At 35.4% G+C, this 19492-nt stretch overlaps 4 protein-coding genes across 4 annotated transcripts; 1 reads left to right on the top strand and 3 right to left on the bottom strand.

Annotated features, from left to right (window-relative positions):
• The first annotated feature begins 1024 nt into the window (after positions 1-1024).
• Positions 1025-2718, top strand: LOC124641569 (deoxynucleotidyltransferase terminal-interacting protein 2). Its single transcript, XM_047179685.1, has 4 exons — positions 1025-1236; positions 1459-1823; positions 1990-2154; positions 2454-2718. Exons 1-4 carry the CDS (start codon positions 1149-1151, stop codon positions 2694-2696), a joined length of 861 nt encoding a protein of 286 aa, XP_047035641.1. The 5' UTR covers positions 1025-1148; the 3' UTR covers positions 2697-2718.
• Positions 2719-3055: 337 nt separating this feature from the next.
• Positions 3056-6601, bottom strand: LOC124641570 (estradiol 17-beta-dehydrogenase 8). Its single transcript, XM_047179701.1, has 7 exons — positions 6413-6601; positions 5729-5866; positions 5168-5358; positions 4793-4898; positions 4412-4496; positions 3999-4114; positions 3056-3636 (listed from the first exon to the last, which is right to left on the bottom strand). Exons 1-7 carry the CDS (start codon positions 6453-6455, stop codon positions 3551-3553), a joined length of 765 nt encoding a protein of 254 aa, XP_047035657.1. The 5' UTR covers positions 6456-6601; the 3' UTR covers positions 3056-3550.
• Positions 6602-6942: 341 nt separating this feature from the next.
• Positions 6943-8751, bottom strand: LOC124643253 (mitochondrial cardiolipin hydrolase-like). The gene has a single exon (XM_047182152.1). The coding sequence runs from the start codon at positions 8549-8551 to the stop codon at positions 7919-7921; it is 633 nt and encodes a 210-aa protein (XP_047038108.1). The 5' UTR covers positions 8552-8751; the 3' UTR covers positions 6943-7918.
• A 300-nt stretch (positions 8752-9051) lies between these two features.
• On the bottom strand, positions 9052-12401 carry LOC124642069 (paired box protein Pax-6-like). Its single transcript, XM_047180370.1, has 3 exons — positions 12284-12401; positions 9864-10372; positions 9052-9591 (listed from the first exon to the last, which is right to left on the bottom strand). Exons 1-3 carry the CDS (start codon positions 12297-12299, stop codon positions 9118-9120), a joined length of 999 nt encoding a protein of 332 aa, XP_047036326.1. The 5' UTR covers positions 12300-12401; the 3' UTR covers positions 9052-9117.
• Positions 12402-19492: the final 7091 nt, after the last annotated feature.

Below are 19492 nucleotides of genomic sequence, written 5' to 3' on the forward strand. Positions count from 1 at the left end.
TTTATGAGAGTTATGAATTTTGCCAAAGAGGAAATGCGGTTATGATCAACACTTCTGCGAAATACGTTCGACAAAGTAAACCTTTCACAACATGTTTTCTTTGAAGTAATTTAAGTTCATTAAGGTCCAGCTTTGAAAATATGAATAGGAATATGAAAATATACTAGAAATATTAAAAAATAATTTATGAACACAATTCATACACATCAAAAAAATTATTCTGTGTAAAAAAAGTTGCCTCGTATTGTGTCAAACGTACAAAGAAACTAAAACTATTCCAAACAACTACAACAAAAGACGAATACATAACAAAAAGGGGTTATATTTGTCCAAGTGCTGCGTAAGGTCACAAAAGTTGCGAGGGCCACATTACTACCCACGTGGAAACTCAACGCGTTGTAACTCTGTACCCTCGGTTAAGGGTCATTGAGGTCCACTTCCGCGACAATAACGACCCTCCAACACGCCCTTAACGAGGACCCTCGAAAGTAGACCTTGAATAATTAATTCTATAAAGGAAAGTGACGAATGGCGTTTGCAGAAAAATTCGGTTTCATTTTAGATGTATGTTGCGGTGTGTGGGCGTTGGTGACCATTTTTCAGGCGAAAATTAATTATTGTCGTTAAATCTCTCTCCGTTACATACATTACATAAACGATGCGGTCCTTGGCTGCTGCGTGTCCTCGTTCAGGTCAGTATGATACAGCAAACGATATCCTGTGACGCAAAACTTCTGTAACACGTTCGAAATGCAACAAAAACGCACCCAAAAGATTAATTTGTGCAATTACTTAAATGTAAATTATTTTGCGATCGAAATGCAGAGCTCTTCTATTATAAACGATACTGCTCACAGATAGTCAAAATAATAATAATTCTTCAAAAGATTTTTTTAAATAAATAATTCAATAATCTTTTAAGTTTATGTAGAAAGACACATTTTTGAACGACACAACATATTTTTCAGAGTTGGTAACATTTTTTGCAAAACGTCAATCAAATTATCACTGTCAACGTCAAATGTCAAACAAAGTTAAAACTTCAAAATCAAACCACACGCTGTTCTGTTTACAATGGATTTCGAAAACGTGTGTTAAATACAATTTGTTTCTGTAATTCGTTAAAGAGAATCGAAAGTCCAGTCATAATGGACTTTATTGTTGATACTGTTGGAGATGATGATCTTCAGACGAAGACCGAACTTATTGACGAAGCTAACAAACCTTATTTTGTAGGTTAGTACCTGTGTTTATTATCTTCTAAACTTAAGTATTTATTGACTAAAGTTCTTAATATTAAATACACTGTAAATTAATGCCAACAATTCATATTTAATTTGTAGTATTTCGCCTACTTAATTCTGTATCTTAAAATTCCACATTCGTATTTTATGCTCTTTGTATTACTTATTTTGCTTACATTTAAGAGATTTGTCAACCAATATCTGTATCCCACAGACAAAGAAGACCGAGAAGCTGCAATTCTAGAATTATTCAACCAAAAGAAACAAGAATTAGACACAAAGGAAGCTGCAGAAGATGAAGTTACCTCAAAGCTGAAAAACTTAAAGATTGACGGTTTATTTGATGAGTTCTACCAAGATCTTGGATGGTCACAGTCTATAATCATCAAAAAGGAACAGAAAAAGAGGTTGTTCCACTTTGAACAGTTAGATTTGGAGACTGGCAAATTGAAATCCAACCTCGGCGGTGTAGACGTTGAGAAAGAGATGAAAAGCAGTGTTTTGCAGCCCGGTATTGAGAAGGAACATAAGTTGCCAAGTTATAATGTTAGCAAGAATAAACTGAAGGCTATGAGAAGGGTAGGTTTCTTTTAAATTAATTATTATTTGGAAATAACTTCTTTATTTGTTACTCAATGAATATGCCACCAAATTGACTACTACTCAAATTAGTTACATTATAAATATTTCTTACATCCCACAATAACAGTATTATTTATATTAATTTAACTGTAAAACATTACAGAAAGAGCGAGAGAAGACCAAAGGCCCCGGCTGGTTCAACTTGCCCGCACCAGAGGTCACCGAGGAGCTGAAGAATGACCTGCAAGTCCTGAAGATGAGATCCGCCCTGGATCCCAAGCACTTCTACAAGAAGAATGATATGGAAGTGCTGCCCAAGTACTTTCAGGTAAGATAAATAAGACCAACATCTCACTTTACACTAATATATAATCTTATACATTAGAAACTCAAATTCTTTATTGGCTTGTGAGGTCATAACTGATCTAAACAATATTAAGTACAGCTTAAAGGCCATTTTTAGGCTTAATGCATACTATAAATAAAAATCATACACTGGCTAAGCAAATCATAAGCTGTAGTAATATGAACAATTTTGACACATTTTCTATTTCTACAGTTATTACTGGCTATAAGTAGCATTCCTACCCACAAAGCAAGGCTAATGGTTATTTTTCACATTTCCAGGTTGGTCGCATCATGGATTCTCCATTAGACCATGTCAATGAAAGATTAACTAAAAAACAAAGAAAGAGGACCATGGTCGATGAACTGCTGGCCGATGCAGAGTTCCAGAAGTACAATAAGAAGAAATACAAAGAAATTGTTGACGAGAAGAGAAGGACAGAGTATAGGACATTCATGAGAGATAAAAGACAGAAGAATAAAGCTGAGTTAAAGAAGAATAAGTTAAAAGCGAGGAAAGCTTAGTTAATAAATAGTTTATAAAATCTATTTTCGTTTTAATTTAACAGTCACAATTCAAAATTCAAAATATTTGTTGAAAATAGACTCGTATTAACCTCTTGTATGCCGGTGCATAGATATATGCGAGACATAATTGATTTTCTATTGTTTTTTAATTAGCGGCATTCAAGAGGTTAAAGCTTCTTCAATGTGGCTTGAACTGAAACTAATCTCTATCAAACTTATTCACCATCCTTTAATTCAATAAATGTAAATTAAAATCTTAATTTGACTGAATTCTGAATTTGATTTCGTATGGTGATTGTGGGTATGTAAGTACAAAATAGGGAAGAAAAAGGGAACCACTTCATAAAATGAAACAATTTAGTCAACATGCAATCTTTTTTTTAATAACAACAATTTTATTGTATGTATATCTTAGCAATATTCGATATAAAACATTGTAACAGTGTATGTGTATCACAGGTGCAGAAGACAGATTTTCAATTTCATAATTTTGTATACAATTTTATGAAAATATTTTGACTAAACGTTCCAAAATTTTTTAAATTTAACTGAATAACAATATAGGCCTAGACTAGAACTATTGTATATTTTCATATTTGATAACTTTCAATAGCACAGGGTCACAAGGAATATTTATTTCATAATAATATATCACGCTAATTGGACATAGGTAAGTACCTAGAAAAAATCTTACTTAAGTACCAAAATATTTTACTCTTCTATTATTATCCTCTGTGCAATTAAGTTTTGTGCTCTTTGCCTTTCAGGACTCAAAAAACTAATAATGTTTATTATGCCAACCCATAAACCTATTTTTTATATTAATCGTTACCGAACGAAATTCTTCAAATTTAGAACCCGCCAGTGACGTCGACCGACGCTCCAGTCATGAACGAGCTCTTATCAGAACTCAGAAAAGCGATCACTTCTGCTAATTCTGAAAATAAAAATATAGGTAGGTGTTAGGTATATGATCAGGTGCATGTTATGAAAACCCATTTAATTTAGCTTTAGCAAAGTTATTTAGCCATTGTCTGCTACTTTGTACCACACGCAGGTGTAATAATTAATTTATAGTTTGTGCTTTCTTGCTCTTAAATTCCCTATTATGTATTTTCGAAAATTAATAAGTTGTCTGGGTTCAACTCAAATGCTATAAATACGACGCTAGTGTCTACGCCATTACTTTGCAATTACAAGAAAGATAAATTCTTAGTTCTACAATTTTCCGCTATAGTTGACCAATACTCAAGTCTGGCGCGCAATTCGCGGATGTTAACAAAACTTTTTCATACTAACCACTAGGTTGGCCCAGCCTGCCTAAAGGCACCTGTTTCAATATAGCTTGTTGGACTTTCTCGGGAACAGTTTTCACCATGGGAGTATCTATAAAACCAGGGAGCACCACGTTTACCCTGAAATTAAAAAAAAAATACTTTCAGTAATCTATACACTACACTGTAGGGGGAAATCTGCTGATTTTCTGAATCAATTTTGAAGACTATCTCATGGTGTATTATGTAATCTTATCCAGTCTAACGAAGAGGTATTGGGTCGCCCGCGTAACTGGGTAAGGAGGTCAGTTAGGCAGATACTCCTTGTAAAACACTGGTACTCTAGTGTATCTAGGAGCCGACCCCAACATTGTTGGGAAAAGGCTCGGAAGATGACTGCATTATGTTGGACTTGTACACCAAAGTAAGTATACTGACCTAATATTGTATTTCCCTAACTCCTTAGCAGCTGACTGTGTCATGGCAATCACTCCGGCTTTGCTTGCAGAGTAATTTGTTTGTCCTGTAATTTATTGAAATTACATTAAGTATAGGTACATAATGTAGATAAAATTGTTTTTATTAATGTTATCTGTACCCGTAAACTTGAAGCGACATGCTACAAATATATACAGCATAGGTACTTGTAGCATGTAGCTACAAGTTTGGCTTCTGTATGTATGCATGACAATGCAAAATAAACGGTTAAGCTTATTCGTAAAGATAAAGATAAATTATGAAAAAAACAATTTTATCTAGATTACACTTGAATCTTCAGTACTTTAAGCACTATATCAAGATCAATAAAACTTTAGTTACCCATGTTTCCATATTTGCCGATGATACTAGAAATATTTATAATGGAGCCAGGCAGCCCTGCCTCTGTCATCGCCCTTGAGAATGTTTGCATGACTAGAAAAGTACCCTGAAACATGAAAACTAAAAATCAATAAACAGCGAAATGTTATAGGAAGGTCTTTATTCTTCTGGCTTACCAGAAGATATGACTACCTAGTGCTTTTTTGGTATATTTAGGCCTTGATTGATCAATCAACATTGGAACTTTGTCCTGTACTTGGACAAAGTATAACTTAAGTTAATCCAGGTTTAAAACTGGTTTGGTTCTGTATGGAGTCTAGATAACAAACAAAAAAAAATACTCTTTGTTTATTGGTACAGATTAGTCCAAGCTACCTTCAAATTAATGTTAAGCACACTGTCATAATCTTCTTCTGACAGTTTCAGAAGCCAGTTGTCTCTGGTGATACCGGCCGAGTTCACAATTATTGTTGGAGGAGCTTTGTACTGTTTGATTGCAGTTTGCAGTATATTTTGCACTGACTTTGGGTTGGCTACATCTAATTCAACTGCCATATGATCAGCCTCTGAAATAAAGAATGAATATTGGCTGTTTAATTTTTAATTCTTTTCATGCACATTTATAAGTATGTATCCTACATAGATACAAAATGTTTTTAACTCAAAAAAATATGGCAGCATGTCAGTAATAGTTATTTTTCAATTCATATCTATACTAATATTATAAAGCTGAAGAGTTTGTTTGTTTGAACGCGCTAATCTCAGGAACTACTGGTCCGATTTGAACAATTCTTTCGGTGTTAGATAGCCCATTTATCGAGGAAGGCTATAGGCTAGTTTTTATCCAGGTTCGTGCAGAGATTCCCACGGGATGCGGGTGAAACCGCTGGCAGAAGCTAGTTCCACAATATTAAACCAAAACATTTAACAATTTACCATTACTCCCTGAGGCTAAAGCGGTGTGGGTCTTGATAGTTTCCACTGCGGCATCATAATTCCTGTCAGCGGCTATGACAATAGCACCTTCTCTGGACAAGATCTGACATGTTGCTCTACCTATGCCTGACCCAGCACCTAAGAACATAGTTGAAAACTAATTTGATGATAACTGCATCATATTTGAGTTGGAGGTATGACTTACTTCAGTTCGAGGGTATGTTTATTGATTTGTATTTAGTCCACCTGTTACAAAATTGACATGATGCCTTATATTAGAGTATACCAGTGTAACTTTGAAGATTTGGTAGGTACATGAGTATTTCAGCGGCGCCAAGACAAGGCTATGCCTGATTCTTGGGGGCGTGGAAGGTACCTGTGATTAACACTTCAAAAGGTGGTTTTAAAATATTTAGGCGAGTACCTACATGCTCATTATTATAACACTTGACCGCTAGGCATGCTTAGCTCGCTCAGGGTAATAAAGGTCGACTTCTACACATTGATAAGGCATCAGAAACTATAAACATTAGGTAAATCGTACGATTAGAAAACATCTCTAGAAAGTAGGTGAATAAGAGCTTTTATGTCATGAAATGTAATTAAATATGACTAAAATTCTAATCAATGAAGCTGACAATAATTACACTTCTAAAAAAAGAATGAGTTCAGAAATAATCTCACCAGTTACCAACGCCAGCCTTCCTGCAACCATGCCTGCCACCATTTTCGCTAAGTTTATTTAAGTAATTAAGTTTAACAGAAAAACAAACTACGATCGAGCGCTAACCCAGCTTGTGTTTAGAAAGTTTGACTTTGAACTTTCGTTTCTTATCAGTTATCAATACCTATCAAACAACCGTAAACCCTGTTATCATTTGACGTTTACAGATTCGTTCGAAAACGTTAAACACAAATGTTGGGAAAAGCAATAGTGCGTAATGTGGTCTCATGGTTAGTGGTTTATTATCTTACTTATCTCTCAGTTTAACGCAACAAAATACATTTATTTTGATGTAGAATGTGCTTCTATATATGATAAAGAAGAAACAGTTTTTTGCTTGCACCCTGAGAGCTCCGAAACTAATCAACCGATTTCAAATAAAAAACTGTCGGAACGGGAAAGCAAGACTTTTAACGAGTAACTTATAGGCGTAGTACCTAGTACCCATGGGACGTGGGTAAACTGCTATTGATGAAATAAAACAGTCATGAAAACTAAGTAATCATTTTATTCTTAACAACTAGGTAAAACACAGGTACTTACATGCAAACCTAATTAGCATTTTCTATTAATACCTACTTACAATTAAGAGTATTAATTAACGAATAATTTTAGATTCTTTGAATCCTTTATAATGTTACAAAAGGCCATGTTTTGCTTTCCATGAAGTTAGTAGGTACTTAATTTTTGCCTCTAGGTACATACTTGCCTACCACTAAAATTAATAAACTAAGTACCTATAACAATTGGTAATTTTATGTGCCATTAAAATATTAAAAAGTTATTTTTGGACAAGCAAACAAGACAGCTTTGTTTATGCTTAGACTGAGTTAATACTACAACACTGCTAAGCAGCATTTTTTTTTATAAAATATAAAATTTACTGATCACATTCAAAACATACATTATTTCAAAACAATTTGTCTCTTCTTTGAAAGGAACAGCAAAATAATGTTAGTCTGAATGAATTATAATTATTTACGTTATCTATCTATACTAATATAACATGGAAGAAAAAAATAATTCTCTATACCCAAAGGCTCTGAAATAACAGAGCTGATTTGATAAATGCTTTCACTGTAGGAATGCTACAATATTCCTGAGTAACATAGGGCTATATTTTACTAGGGTATGGGAAGAAAATCCCTGGAACAAAGGTGAAACGGCTGGTTATTGCTATAATGACACTTCTTGCTTACACCTAATAAATTAATGAAACAGAAACCAATAATTAATACTTAATTACTAAAAATAATTGAAATTCTAGCGAACTAACTTATTAATTATTACTTATATTACAGTGTTATAATAAATGTGCGCATTTAAAAGTACTGTTTTGTACACAACATTTAACAGAGGATCAACATACAGTCAACCAAGAAAGAAATTAAAAATATAACATGCATAATAAAAGTATGAACAACAGTTTTACTGTTATTTCAAGAAATTCCATGATATGGCAAACACTAATCAACAATTGGCTTGAATAAAATCCAAAGCCTTTCAAATTCTCTTCTGTATTGTTCTACCAATTCCTTTTGTGAAGTCACTAAGCAATCTTCAAAGTTGCCGCACAACGCTTGGTTAGTCCAGTTCAGGGAACCGGCCATCACAAATGGCAATACTGAGGGATCTTCACTTAACATGTCTGCTAAACAAAACTTGTGGTGCATCAAATTCGTCGACTTCATCCAACGTACCGGTATGCGCTGCTTTTCTAACCTTCTTACACTTGACCCAGATGAAAACGCCATATCAGCATCTAGTATCACCCTTATCCTAACTCCTCGATAGTGCAACTTTAGTACAGCGTTTGTTATGTCCATATTAGTCCATACATACATACAGATATCTAAAGTATGACGAGGCTGGTTCAAATAATACAATAATCTATCCATACTTTTTGATATCATGCAGCGCGAATATTTACTCTTTTTAACTTCTTCCACGCCGTAAGAGAACATTATTACTTCCTGGATTTCTTTTTTCTTGCATTTCTCCGCCTTTTTCTTCTTTGTCAAGTAATTGTATGTTACACGGGTAACGAATGCTAATGATAATAACAGAAACAAAGTTTGGCTGTAACTTTTCAGAGACATGTTTATATTTTCATATCATCTGAATTAAAAAACACATTGACACGTTAGATAACTTATTGAATCTTATTTACTTGAGATTCTTGGATGGTTATCTGTAACTTTATGTTATCAGATATCAAAGAAAATTAGGTTTTAATCGGCAATCAGATTTTGAGTTTTACCATTTGCCCAGCAGTTTTGCAATGTTTACGGCATGGTGACATTTGATTTGACAACGTCAAACTTTCGTTTGTCAGTAGTTCCCGCTTCGCCGTTTTGTTTTCTCGAAATCAAAAAGATTATTTTTCGTTACTATTGATAAATTAACGTAACCGGTATTCGTTGCTTTATAATTGTTTGCTGCATTATTAATTTTGCTGTTTATATAATTATATTTCTAAATGTGGAATGTACAGCTCAAATCAATGTCTTCGTAACAACTTCATAATATTAGTTTATCTATATGCTAGACGCATAAAACATAATATGCTACGGAACAGGTGAAAATAAAACGACGCATAATTCAATTAAAGTTTAATTTATAAAATATTATATTTACAAAATATTCAAAATACCTGTCTGCTTTTTCATAACGTTATGTTGTTGATAGTGAAATCATGAGGTCTTAATCTTAAGTTTAAATTATAAGAGCTGTGATGTGCTGGTTGCAGTGACCCACTATATCCACCTATGAGTCCACAGGATCCATACCCATTGTCGGTGGTACCTCCATACCCTACTACACTTTGTCCCATCAGGCCATTAGAGTTTGGAACGTACTGTCTATTGCCAACATTCTGCATCATTAGCGAATAATCATTTTGGTATAGCCCTGTGTTACTAATTGGGATCCCTAGGTTCAAGTTCAGATTGTTAGCTTGAAAGTGATGTAGCCAAGGCTCCTTGGAGTTGCGTGCAAAGTCTTGCCTGGGGTCTTGGTGGGGAATGCCAATTGGAACGGCGATAGGCTCTGGTGAACCCTGGCTAGTTGAGCTTCTATGTGTCGACATTGCTGATCTTTCGTTTCTTCGGAATTTCGCTCGACGATTTTGGAACCATACCTGTGAATGATATAACGAGAGTTATAAACTTGGGGATCACTTTTGGCATTATTTTTAATGTCAGGAAACTTTGACAAATGTCTTTGTTATTTCTAGGTGGGTAGAGCAATGCGAGATCTTGATACAAAAGGTTCTGATTTTGACAGACACTATAAATAATATGACAGGGCCGAGGTGTCGCGCTTAGCCAAACCGAGCGTAAACGCGCGGCAAAGTCTGCTAATGAAAGCGCTCTTATATACTTGTAACGTTTAAAACGTTGTTATATTTACCTGAACTCTAGCTTCAGTCAAATTGACCCTCGCAGCTAGATCTTCCCTAACAAACGCGTCTGGATAATGAGTCTTTTCGAACACCTTCTCCAAAGCCGCCAGCTGCTGACTGGTAAACGTAGTCCTATTCCTCCGAGGCTTCTTCCTATCATCAGATTTCACGTCCCTTTCTTCCTCAGACTCTTTTTGATCCCTCTCTTTGGTACCTTTGTCTTCGTACTTCCTCCTCATGTCTTCGTAAGCTAGGTAGTCGACTGGTTTCATGTATGGTCTTTGAAGGTCTTTTGGGTACCATGTTAAGTCATTTTGGTAGCTCGTGTCGTACGTGCTGTTTATCTGCCGTCCAGCTGTTAGGTGATGGAGTCTAAGGAGACTGTCCTCGTGGCACTTGATCATTTGGAACAGGTTGTGGTTGTTCTCAGGATAGCTTCCAGGGGTCACGTTGTAGGTAGGAGTCTGGGCTTTCGGATCGTAGTTTTTCGTGATTGGTTGCCGTGTGTTTGGAATATCTGTGAAAAAAGAGTGTTGTTAGATAAGTGCAACATCTGTGATTTGCAGGATTTAATCTGATTTATTTTTGAGTTGCCGATGATTCTTATGAAATGTTATTTTATATAAACCTGTCCATATACGTAATGACATGTTTATCTTCCAACAAAAAGCTTCAAGCTCCCGAAAACAATGTACCTAGGTATCTCTGTGTCCCAGAGTTTAAGTTTATTAGAATTACCCTTACCTACCCATAAGTAAAGGTAACTTTAATTGAAACTCAGTTCTTATTCAAGAACTGTAACAGATCCATGTTAAATAAAATTGATTTCGCTTTTAATACTTTAAGTAGGCATATTAATTGATCCTAAACCGATAAGGGCCTATCATTTCGCATCAAAATAACAGCAAAACAAACGTACAGTCGTCGTTTGTTTCACACACACACGCACACGCCCCGGCGGCTAACTTCTATAGGCTGTTGTTGTAGCCGGCGCTCGCGCAACCCTATCGGTTACTGCGCACGTGGAAACTGTTGCTCATGCTGAAGTGAACTTGTGAAGGTTAAGGAGGTACTCATGATAGGTACTAGGGTACTGTTGCTATAAGTTTGAAGTTGTGAAGTTAGAATGGACTACTCATAAGGTGGCAACGGGGAGCTAATAAAAAAAACTATAAAGTAAAGGCATCCGGCCGTGCGTGCTCTCGTTGTGGCGGCATATTGGGCTGACATAGTGTAGTCTCAATATATAACATGTCATCGACACGAAAGAAGAAGAAGAAGGCACCTAAATTTTCCTTCATCAATATCTACGATAATGAAAGGTTTTTTTTATCGGATAGGCTCCTGAATTACAGCACCGATTTAGATAATTCTTTCACTGTTAGGAAGCTACACTGTCTGCGCTGGACATGGGCTGTTTTATTCGGGTATGGTACTAAGTTTGCTTAGTAGGGACGCGGGGGAGATCGCGTGGAACACCTATGAAGATATGAAAGGATAATTATTCAGCGATTCGGGTGGAGCGATATTATCTACCTACTCTTCTTAGACGACAAGCCTCATTTGTGCGAATCGTCTACAATTTTTTTTAAATTAAAATCTCGATTCGCACTTTCATGCTAATTGGATTTACTAGGTACATAAAGAAAAGTGACTAACTACATAAAGAAAGACATTTCTCATAAAGAGTTTCCTCAGCCAAAGTTTAGTATAGGTAATTCTTAGTGGTGGCTGCCTGATAACAAGTAGGTATGCTCTTTTTCAAATCAAATCAAATCATTTATTTTGCAAACATGGGTGGTAAGTACATAGATGTTACAATAAAATATAAGTTCTCCATATTTTGCCGGCAATGGGCATGCAAATAATAAAACAATGGTTTTTATTATTAATAATTTCAATCAGAATAGGTATACCAAAGAAATGAAAGTCCCAACACTTCAAATTAAAATACACTAATAAATGTCATTAACGAATAAATAAATAAATAATAATACCAACCAATGTCAAAATTAAATTACATACAAAATTATTATTTATATAGGGTTCAATCAAGTCTTTGGTTTAGATGCAAACTTATCGATAGAAATATCCTAAATACACATTTTCGTACCTATTACTTATGTCTAACTCCTCTACCTAATACCCAATTGTGAATTTTAGAATACAAAAGCATATTTACAGTTCCCAAACTTTTACACCCGAAAATCGGGTCGTGCTCATTGAAGATGTGAATTATAAAACTGCTAAAAATAAATATAAGTATTTATTTTTACTGCACTGAGTATGCAACATATATCTTTAATTATTCAAGCAATATGTTTAATTATTAGGTTGTACTAAAATTAATCATTAAACTGAAATTTTGCTCAAGCGCTGTAAAACATCCTTCCATCTATTTCGATAACTGTAAGGCGTAGAAACTTACCTTTATTTTGCTCCATAACACACGTTTTTGGCACACCAAATTTTTAGAAAAATCGAATTTTAAATTAATTTACTCAAATATTTCGTAAACACTGTCACACTTGTTTTGTATCAAACCCCTCGCCGTCCACTCGGGCGCCGATCGAACGCGGCCAAACCGAATAATTGTTATTAATTCGCCCTCTTATTGAATTACTTTATTTAATTAAATAATTCGACTAACTCATACTAATGTGCGAACTAATGGAGTCTGTGCCGCGATCTGGCTGCTTTGCTACTTCATCTCAAAAACAACATGTGTGTTGAGACAAAAAAATACTGCAACGTCCCTCTTTTGAACACACCCATTGAAAAAGAAACCAGATTTTCACCTCTATGCCTTCAGGAATAGATTTCAAATCTTGAAACTGAAGATTTCATGGTGCCAAAGGAAATTAACACTTTATGATAACACCATGAAGATTAGTTTTGTATTGGTTGTCAAAAGTGGGAGTTTCACAAAGTTCTAATTTTGAATTTGTTGTAAAGGCCGCAAGGCGTGGTTAGCTATGGCCCGCCTGTTACGAAAAAAAAGTTAAATATTGAGAGCGGGAAACGATTCAGGCAATAATTGACACGTCAACGTATATTATTTATAGCGTTCGGGAGAAAATGAACATAAAGTTTTTAAGTAATTGGATGTGATAAGTTTATGTTGTTGAAATGTTGCGGTGCGGATGTGGAAATTGGGTTTTTATTACATGAACGGAAGCTTTGGGGGTCAGTCAACATAGTCTGTCTAGTCATCTACAATTCTTAGTAGATAAATAATACAAAACCTGGACAACAGCTTTATATGAGGTATGTATATCTTTTCAAGTGTTAGTATTTATTTATTTAGCCTACAGGTAGTATAGGTACATGTAGGTGTTCGTACTGCTTGCATAGTTTTCGCCTAGTCTGCCATTTTCATTTAAGCGATCCATTACAAATTGAAGGGTGTCAAGAAATTATACTGCCAATGCTCACCCATCTTGATTTTAGCATTTAATTGTCCACGTGTAGCCTCATCATCTCCACAAAATGATTGGAGCAGACAGCTTCTTGGCTTACACAGTTCTGGCATCAATTTGCAGCTATCTATTTGTTTCTAAACAATATATTGGTTATGACAATCCATTTTAGACGTAATGGCGTCCAGACCGATTATATTATCGGTCATGGCGGCTATTTTCGCTAGGACATATTATAGTGCACAAGCATTTGCACTCTGGTGTACTTTATTCCTTCACTCTCATAGCCCGATGGGAAACGACCGGACAGAGATTGGGCGCAGAATCCACATTAACAGGTACTGAACTTCCGACTATGCGCTGTTTCATAAAAGTTATTGAAAACATGAAAAAATATGAGTACTTAGATAGCCTATTGAGTAGAGGCCGGAGAATCATGCCAGAAGCTCAGTTGAGAGATCCATTGCACTGCTACGAACTATAATAGTTACTTTGTTAGTAATACCTACTCTTGGAAGTACCTACCTACTTATGATTAATGAACAATGTTTTTTTTTTTTCAAGTAAATTATTTTCCGACCTCTGCCCAAGTAAGTAGCTAACAGTAAGCTTTGAGTCCTCTAGTCATCAGGGTCTAAAAAAGAAGACTTAATAAATATAAATCGCAATCAATTTAAACATATAATTTCACTATTCTTCAAAATAATAAATTAAATTTATTTACATAAGTATTTGTACTAAATTCATGTGTAATTCCGTAGTCATCCCGGCGTACCTTCCTGTCTGCCCGGAATAGAACCGGCGACCCGTCGCTTCGAATTAGTGTGAAACGTTGAAAAACGCCCGAAGCGTACCGTAACGCACCACGGACGCTGCCAGATGCCATAGAGTAGTGTACAGCGTTTATTTTCTGAGAAAGACTAAAACATTATCAAAAACTTTATCATTTGAACCTGTTCTGAATTCCGTTCACTAAAACCAATAAAAGTCCTATACTGTTCTCTCGTGCGCAGCAACCTCGAATACGCTTCTGAAGTATGGAACCCACAATACGAAATATACAAATCTCGCATTGAATCTGTTCAGAAAAAATTTTTACTTTACTTAGATTACAAAGCCAAGCAATTTTCTGACGACTATGAGCACCGTTGTAAGCGATACCACTTTTTACCACTTGAATTAAGGCGTAATATTAATGACATATGTTATTTAACAAATATCGCAAATGGCTCTGTTGACTGCCCCGAACTGCTGAGCAAAATATTTATTCGTACCAATCAAAACAAATTACGAAAACGGCCTCTACTGCAGGCACCACACGCATCAACAAATTATAGGGGTAATGCCTTCTGCATACGCAGCGTTACAGCTTTTAATAAATTGCCATCTCACCTGGATATTGATCTATTCTGCACTAGCGCACAAAAGATAAGAAAATTTTTGAATACGGACTATTTTGATGGGAGACGCATGTAGTTCATTTACCTGTTTCCTGCTAAAATGTTCCCATCCTCCTATTCCTACTTGAATTAAGTATAAAAGTGAAGCAAGTGAAACACGTTTGTTTGTTAAAAATATGAACTTAATATAATTCTGTAAACATGTGGAAGCTTGTCATTAGCAATTATTTTATATACTTTGTTAAATAATTGGTGTAATTAGTCTGTAAGCTTTCTTTAAAACAAAATAAATAAATAAATAAATAAAACAGAAAAAAAAAACAAGAGAAAATGGAAATAACCCTTTGTTTTGGTAAGTACATGTAATAAAGTAAGTAATTATTTTCTTCAGACTTATCTAAGTACATACTTACAATGTATCAAATATTCAAAGTTGAAATCGCAGCGTAGAAGAATTTCACTGAAAAAGTTTCAAAGCAGTATAGACATTTTTCCCATTTTCCCAGCTAGATGATTGGTATCCGATGAAAGACGGTTTTGTACTTCATTATTAAAAAGAAAAGCCTGCATATATATTGATAAAGTAGGCTTGATAATTGAACAGGTGCGCTCACTCCATTCATAATTATAATCACGATTTTATGAAATAATACGATACGATCAATGGCACTCTATTCCTAGACCTCCAGATAATTCGAAACAGCAACGTTTTATGAATTTATATCAAAAATAAGTACCTAATAAAATAATTATTTTCACGACTTTACGAGTCGCGATTTCTTTGAATCTCTTGAAGTATTTACAATATGAAGACGTATTTAATTGATTATTTACAAGGAATACACATTCTGAAATCAAAAACAAAATATTAAAACGTGGATTCCTTTGAAGCAAACGTTCTATATTCAAATGCAAGCGCGCCAAGGTGTCATGGCGGCCATAATTGGGGATGACAGTTGTTGGCGGCGACTGGGAGCATGCGCGGTGCGGCCGAGACAGCTCGTTTGCGCCTGAGCATAACGAGACCGTACTAATCTCGTCTTGTTCTTCAGTAATATTATAACTGATCGACACTAAAGAGAAACGTAATTTAATTTAAGAATTTATTGCTGCTATTTCGCCTAGATTATTGTTTGTCAGAATAGTTTCGTTATTCATAACTTTGGCTATATTTCAGTCTTCATAACCTCGGATTTCTAAGAATTTGTTCACATTTATCCATTTTCAGAAAACTCTGTCACTTTGATCATCAAGTCTTACTGAAAACCTTAACAGAACTTCATCAATGCCATTTGCCACTCAATATCTATAAACAGCGGCCCGATTCTTCTAAGTTAATAATGTCAAAATTGAATAGAAATTGAATCGCAATAGCAGTTTTACATTATATTAGTAGTAAAAAATAGCGGAATGCCACATACGCTTCAATTGTGATTGGATCTCAGTCGAATGTGAATCGTATGTCGCTTAAGTAAAATTAGGAGAATCGGGCCCCTGATTATCAAACTCTTTCGATTTAACTTTAATTAGAAAAGGACAACACTACCTCTTTCTTTTTTCGCCCCAATTAAAACAGCGACCAAACCAAAAATAAACCACTTTGCCAATAAATCATAAACGCCGTTCATTTCTGAAAGCGCGACTCAGAACTGCAATAATAATTAATTTCGCCACGGTGTGGTCTAGCCTGACATATACGTGTTCATTTTAAAGGGATGGCGGCTCAATAACCCGTGAACAGAAACATTTGTCACCACATCATCCGGTGTGGTAGCCATGGTTGTACAAAAAGTTTGGACCTCCCCGTGAATGAGTATGTGGGACTATTTAGGGAATATTCAGAAATATGTCGATTGAGATTTTGCTAATTGATAAAAATCGCAACAAGTTTGGAATTTTGCTTTTATTGCAACATTTAATGTCTTTGTGCTTACCTACTGGCCAATGAGCACACTTGCCTTACCTGCAATGACCATTAAGTAGACAAATACTTTTACTTTCAGAATATTTTTGTCAAAGATTGCGATCACAATCAAAACTTCCATTTTAAACTTATACATCTCTAACGTTTCGTCCTAAACCATGGCCAAAATATGGCGCCTACAATGCGCGCGCGCATGACAATTACCTCAAATCAGTGGAGCCATTACTCACGTCGCTTCCACGCAACAGTTGGTCCCAACGATTAATTAACGATACAATTTTAGCACTTACACGAAAAATACTAAAACAATTAAACGTTGGACGCAAATAGAAATTTAATTGATGATGGATTACCGCTCCAATTTGAAGCGAGACTAAGCTTTGCTAAAATAAAAACAGCTATTTTGAGTATGTTTAGGAATGCTACTTTCTTTGTATGCTTTGTTCTAAAGCATGAAGCAAGTAATTTCTTAAGAACCGCTCTTGAGCTTTTGGTTTAAAAAAAATGCAGGTCGCTAGAAATGTATGTAGGTAAGTATGAACCTTAGCGAAACCTATTGCACTTTTTCAGCCAATGCATACAAGGCATCTGAAAACTCAAAAATATTTTGTCACAAAGTAATTTATCACCGAAACATAATTATTGGTTGCGGCCCATCGCCGACCACTCTACTGTTGACGTGTTCGCTAAATTAATGGGCTCCGGCGCTAACGAGTCGTGCGATTCGCTGCGTGTGCGCATCCGGAAGGATGCCTGGGAGGTAGGCGCCGGAGAAAAAAACATGTAGTCAAATAAGTTTAAAAAATATTTTAGCTAAATATGGTTATATTGTGTTATTGAAAACCAGCTGTATCAACCACTCATAGATATCAATTGGCAAAGCACTTTGGTCTCAAACTCTGGGAGAAAATCACTGTATAAAAAATGGACTACTTTTGAATGATATACATATGTTTTTTTTTAATCATTAAACTGGCCTCAGTAAAATTAAGTATGTAGGTTTACATAGTTTAGAAACGTAAAAAATCCTGAAAATCGTCGTAAACAGACTTATGATAAAGGAGAACCGCCTGGTCTTCAGATGTTAATGACATAGTAAGCAAGCAACAGGATAGTTATCTTAAACCGAATATTGTTTAACTGAAACCTGTCACAATACATTATCCCGCCAGTCCCGTAATGCTCGTAAACCTACAAATAATTTTCAAGATAAAAATAATAGATAATCAGATATTTCCTCAGGAAATTTGTAATTTGTGCCCGTAATTATAATTAGAAACATTCGTACGAAAATAGTTCGTTCTTTGACGGCTTTTAACTTTTTTACGTCGATGATGTCGTTAAACTTTGACACTTTTTTACGGACATACTTATCGTAGTTTTTTTCCTCTAAGTGCCTGTCAATGTATTTCGTAAAAATCTGGTAGTGTCTATCCGTTTGTTCGACGCCGATATCATTCTCCTGGGGTTTTAAGTCATCTTCGTTATTGACGTGCCCTTTTTTGGCAACTCCTGTATCGTTTTTTGTGGTAGTTTTATAAAGATAAAATTGTACCTACGTCTGAAAAAACTTAAACATGCCAAATAGTTTTTTGAGTACTGAACCGTTCTTTGCACTGCTTTTTTATAAAAAAAATTAAAATGATTAACTATTGAAGAGTCTTGTTATGGCAAATTAGCAACATCTGGCATCTGGCAACTAACTTTTTGCATATTATGGAATTTCGCACTGCGACTTACGGCCAGTTTCTTCATCAAAAGTTTAAGTTAAAGTAATGTCTAAAGTAAAAGTAACGGTCAAATACGTTTTTTCAAGGCTAAAGTGACAGCAAAAATAAATTGACTTTTAATTTGACCGTTACTTTTACTTTAGACATTACTTTGACTTTTACTTTGGCTTTAACTTTTGATGAAGAAACTGGCTGTTAGACGTATAAAAAGTCATACTTAGTATAAAAAAGTTGATAGTTGCCTCAACTTAAAGTTGTTCCGTGGCACTTTATGCATAGCAATGAATTCAAGACTCAGCAATCATCATTACAACTTAAAAAACTTTTTCATCCTAGTAACACAATCCTTCGGCATGTTCCGTCGGCTTTCCGCGAATCTTCGTAAATAGCCGACCACCGCCGCGCCTTCAGTGGCGGTATCGTAACGTATCAGTTTCCAACTCCTGCGCATCACTGACGGCGTCACAGCTGTCAACAGCCGCGTCACTAGACCGTGACCTGTCAAGGTTTCGTGTCTGGATAGGCTAATTTACGTAAATGAAAAATAATAAAAAGTAACAAAATATTCTACCTAAGTTGCGCGTCACAAAGAAATCACTTTTAAGCACCCTATGTTAAAAATAATGAAATACAATGAACTGATTCAACAAAATTCATTACAAAGGTTTGCTGTACTTTCTTGATACTGAAACCTAAATCAGCAATAACCGACATCCAAAGCAATTAAGTTCGCCATCAAAACATGAACATTATAGCCGACTTCAGCACTCATTCATTCTTGTAGTTAAAACCTAATAAATCTGATTAAATCAGCGCCCGTTGCGTTTAAATCTCAACAATTTCAAAGAGTCGAAATTTGTCCTGACAAAATTTAGTGCGACAGTGTTTGGCCGGCGCGAGCGCATGATTCGTCGAGATCAAAGCTTGAGACGCACCGTCATGTGTTCCCGACAACATGTAGGTCGCCGAAACCCCTCGGGGGCACTTACAAAAAGTTAGCTTGTATGTTTTGTAAATAATATCTTATTGGTCTGCGGGTTTCTTCTGCTTGTAAGGATCTCGTCATGAACGGCGGCTCCGTTATTTTTGTGCACTTTTTATTCAGTAGCTAGTAACTTAATAAACCCGTTTTTTTATCAAGTTTCTAGAGTGTGATGTGTTTTT

The sequence above is a fragment of the Helicoverpa zea genome, chromosome 2 (assembly GCF_022581195.2).
Source record: "Helicoverpa zea isolate HzStark_Cry1AcR chromosome 2, ilHelZeax1.1, whole genome shotgun sequence".
Classification (NCBI taxonomy): domain Eukaryota; kingdom Metazoa; phylum Arthropoda; class Insecta; order Lepidoptera; family Noctuidae; genus Helicoverpa; species Helicoverpa zea.

Coding starts and splice junctions, on each gene's coding strand:
- LOC124641569 (XM_047179685.1), top strand. CDS start 1,149: ATGGACTTTATTGTTGATACTGTTGGAGATGATGATCTTCAGACGAAG. Junction 1,237..1,458: donor TAACAAACCTTATTTTGTAG/GTTAGTACCTGT, acceptor TGTATCCCACAG/ACAAAGAAGACCGAGAAGCT. Junction 2,155..2,453: donor TGCTGCCCAAGTACTTTCAG/GTAAGATAAATA, acceptor TCACATTTCCAG/GTTGGTCGCATCATGGATTC.
- LOC124641570 (XM_047179701.1), bottom strand. CDS start 6,455: ATGGTGGCAGGCATGGTTGCAGGAAGGCTGGCGTTGGTAACTG. Junction 4,899..5,167: donor TGCTTAACATTAATTTGAAG/GTAGCTTGGACT, acceptor TTCATGTTTCAG/GGTACTTTTCTAGTCATGCA. Junction 3,637..3,998: donor CAGGCTGGGCCAACCTAGTG/GTTAGTATGAAA, acceptor TTTTATTTTCAG/AATTAGCAGAAGTGATCGCT.
- LOC124642069 (XM_047180370.1), bottom strand. Junction 9,592..9,863: donor TGACTGAAGCTAGAGTTCAG/GTAAATATAACA, acceptor TATCATTCACAG/GTATGGTTCCAAAATCGTCG.
- LOC124643253 (XM_047182152.1), bottom strand. CDS start 8,551: ATGTCTCTGAAAAGTTACAGCCAAACTTTGTTTCTGTTATTATCATTA.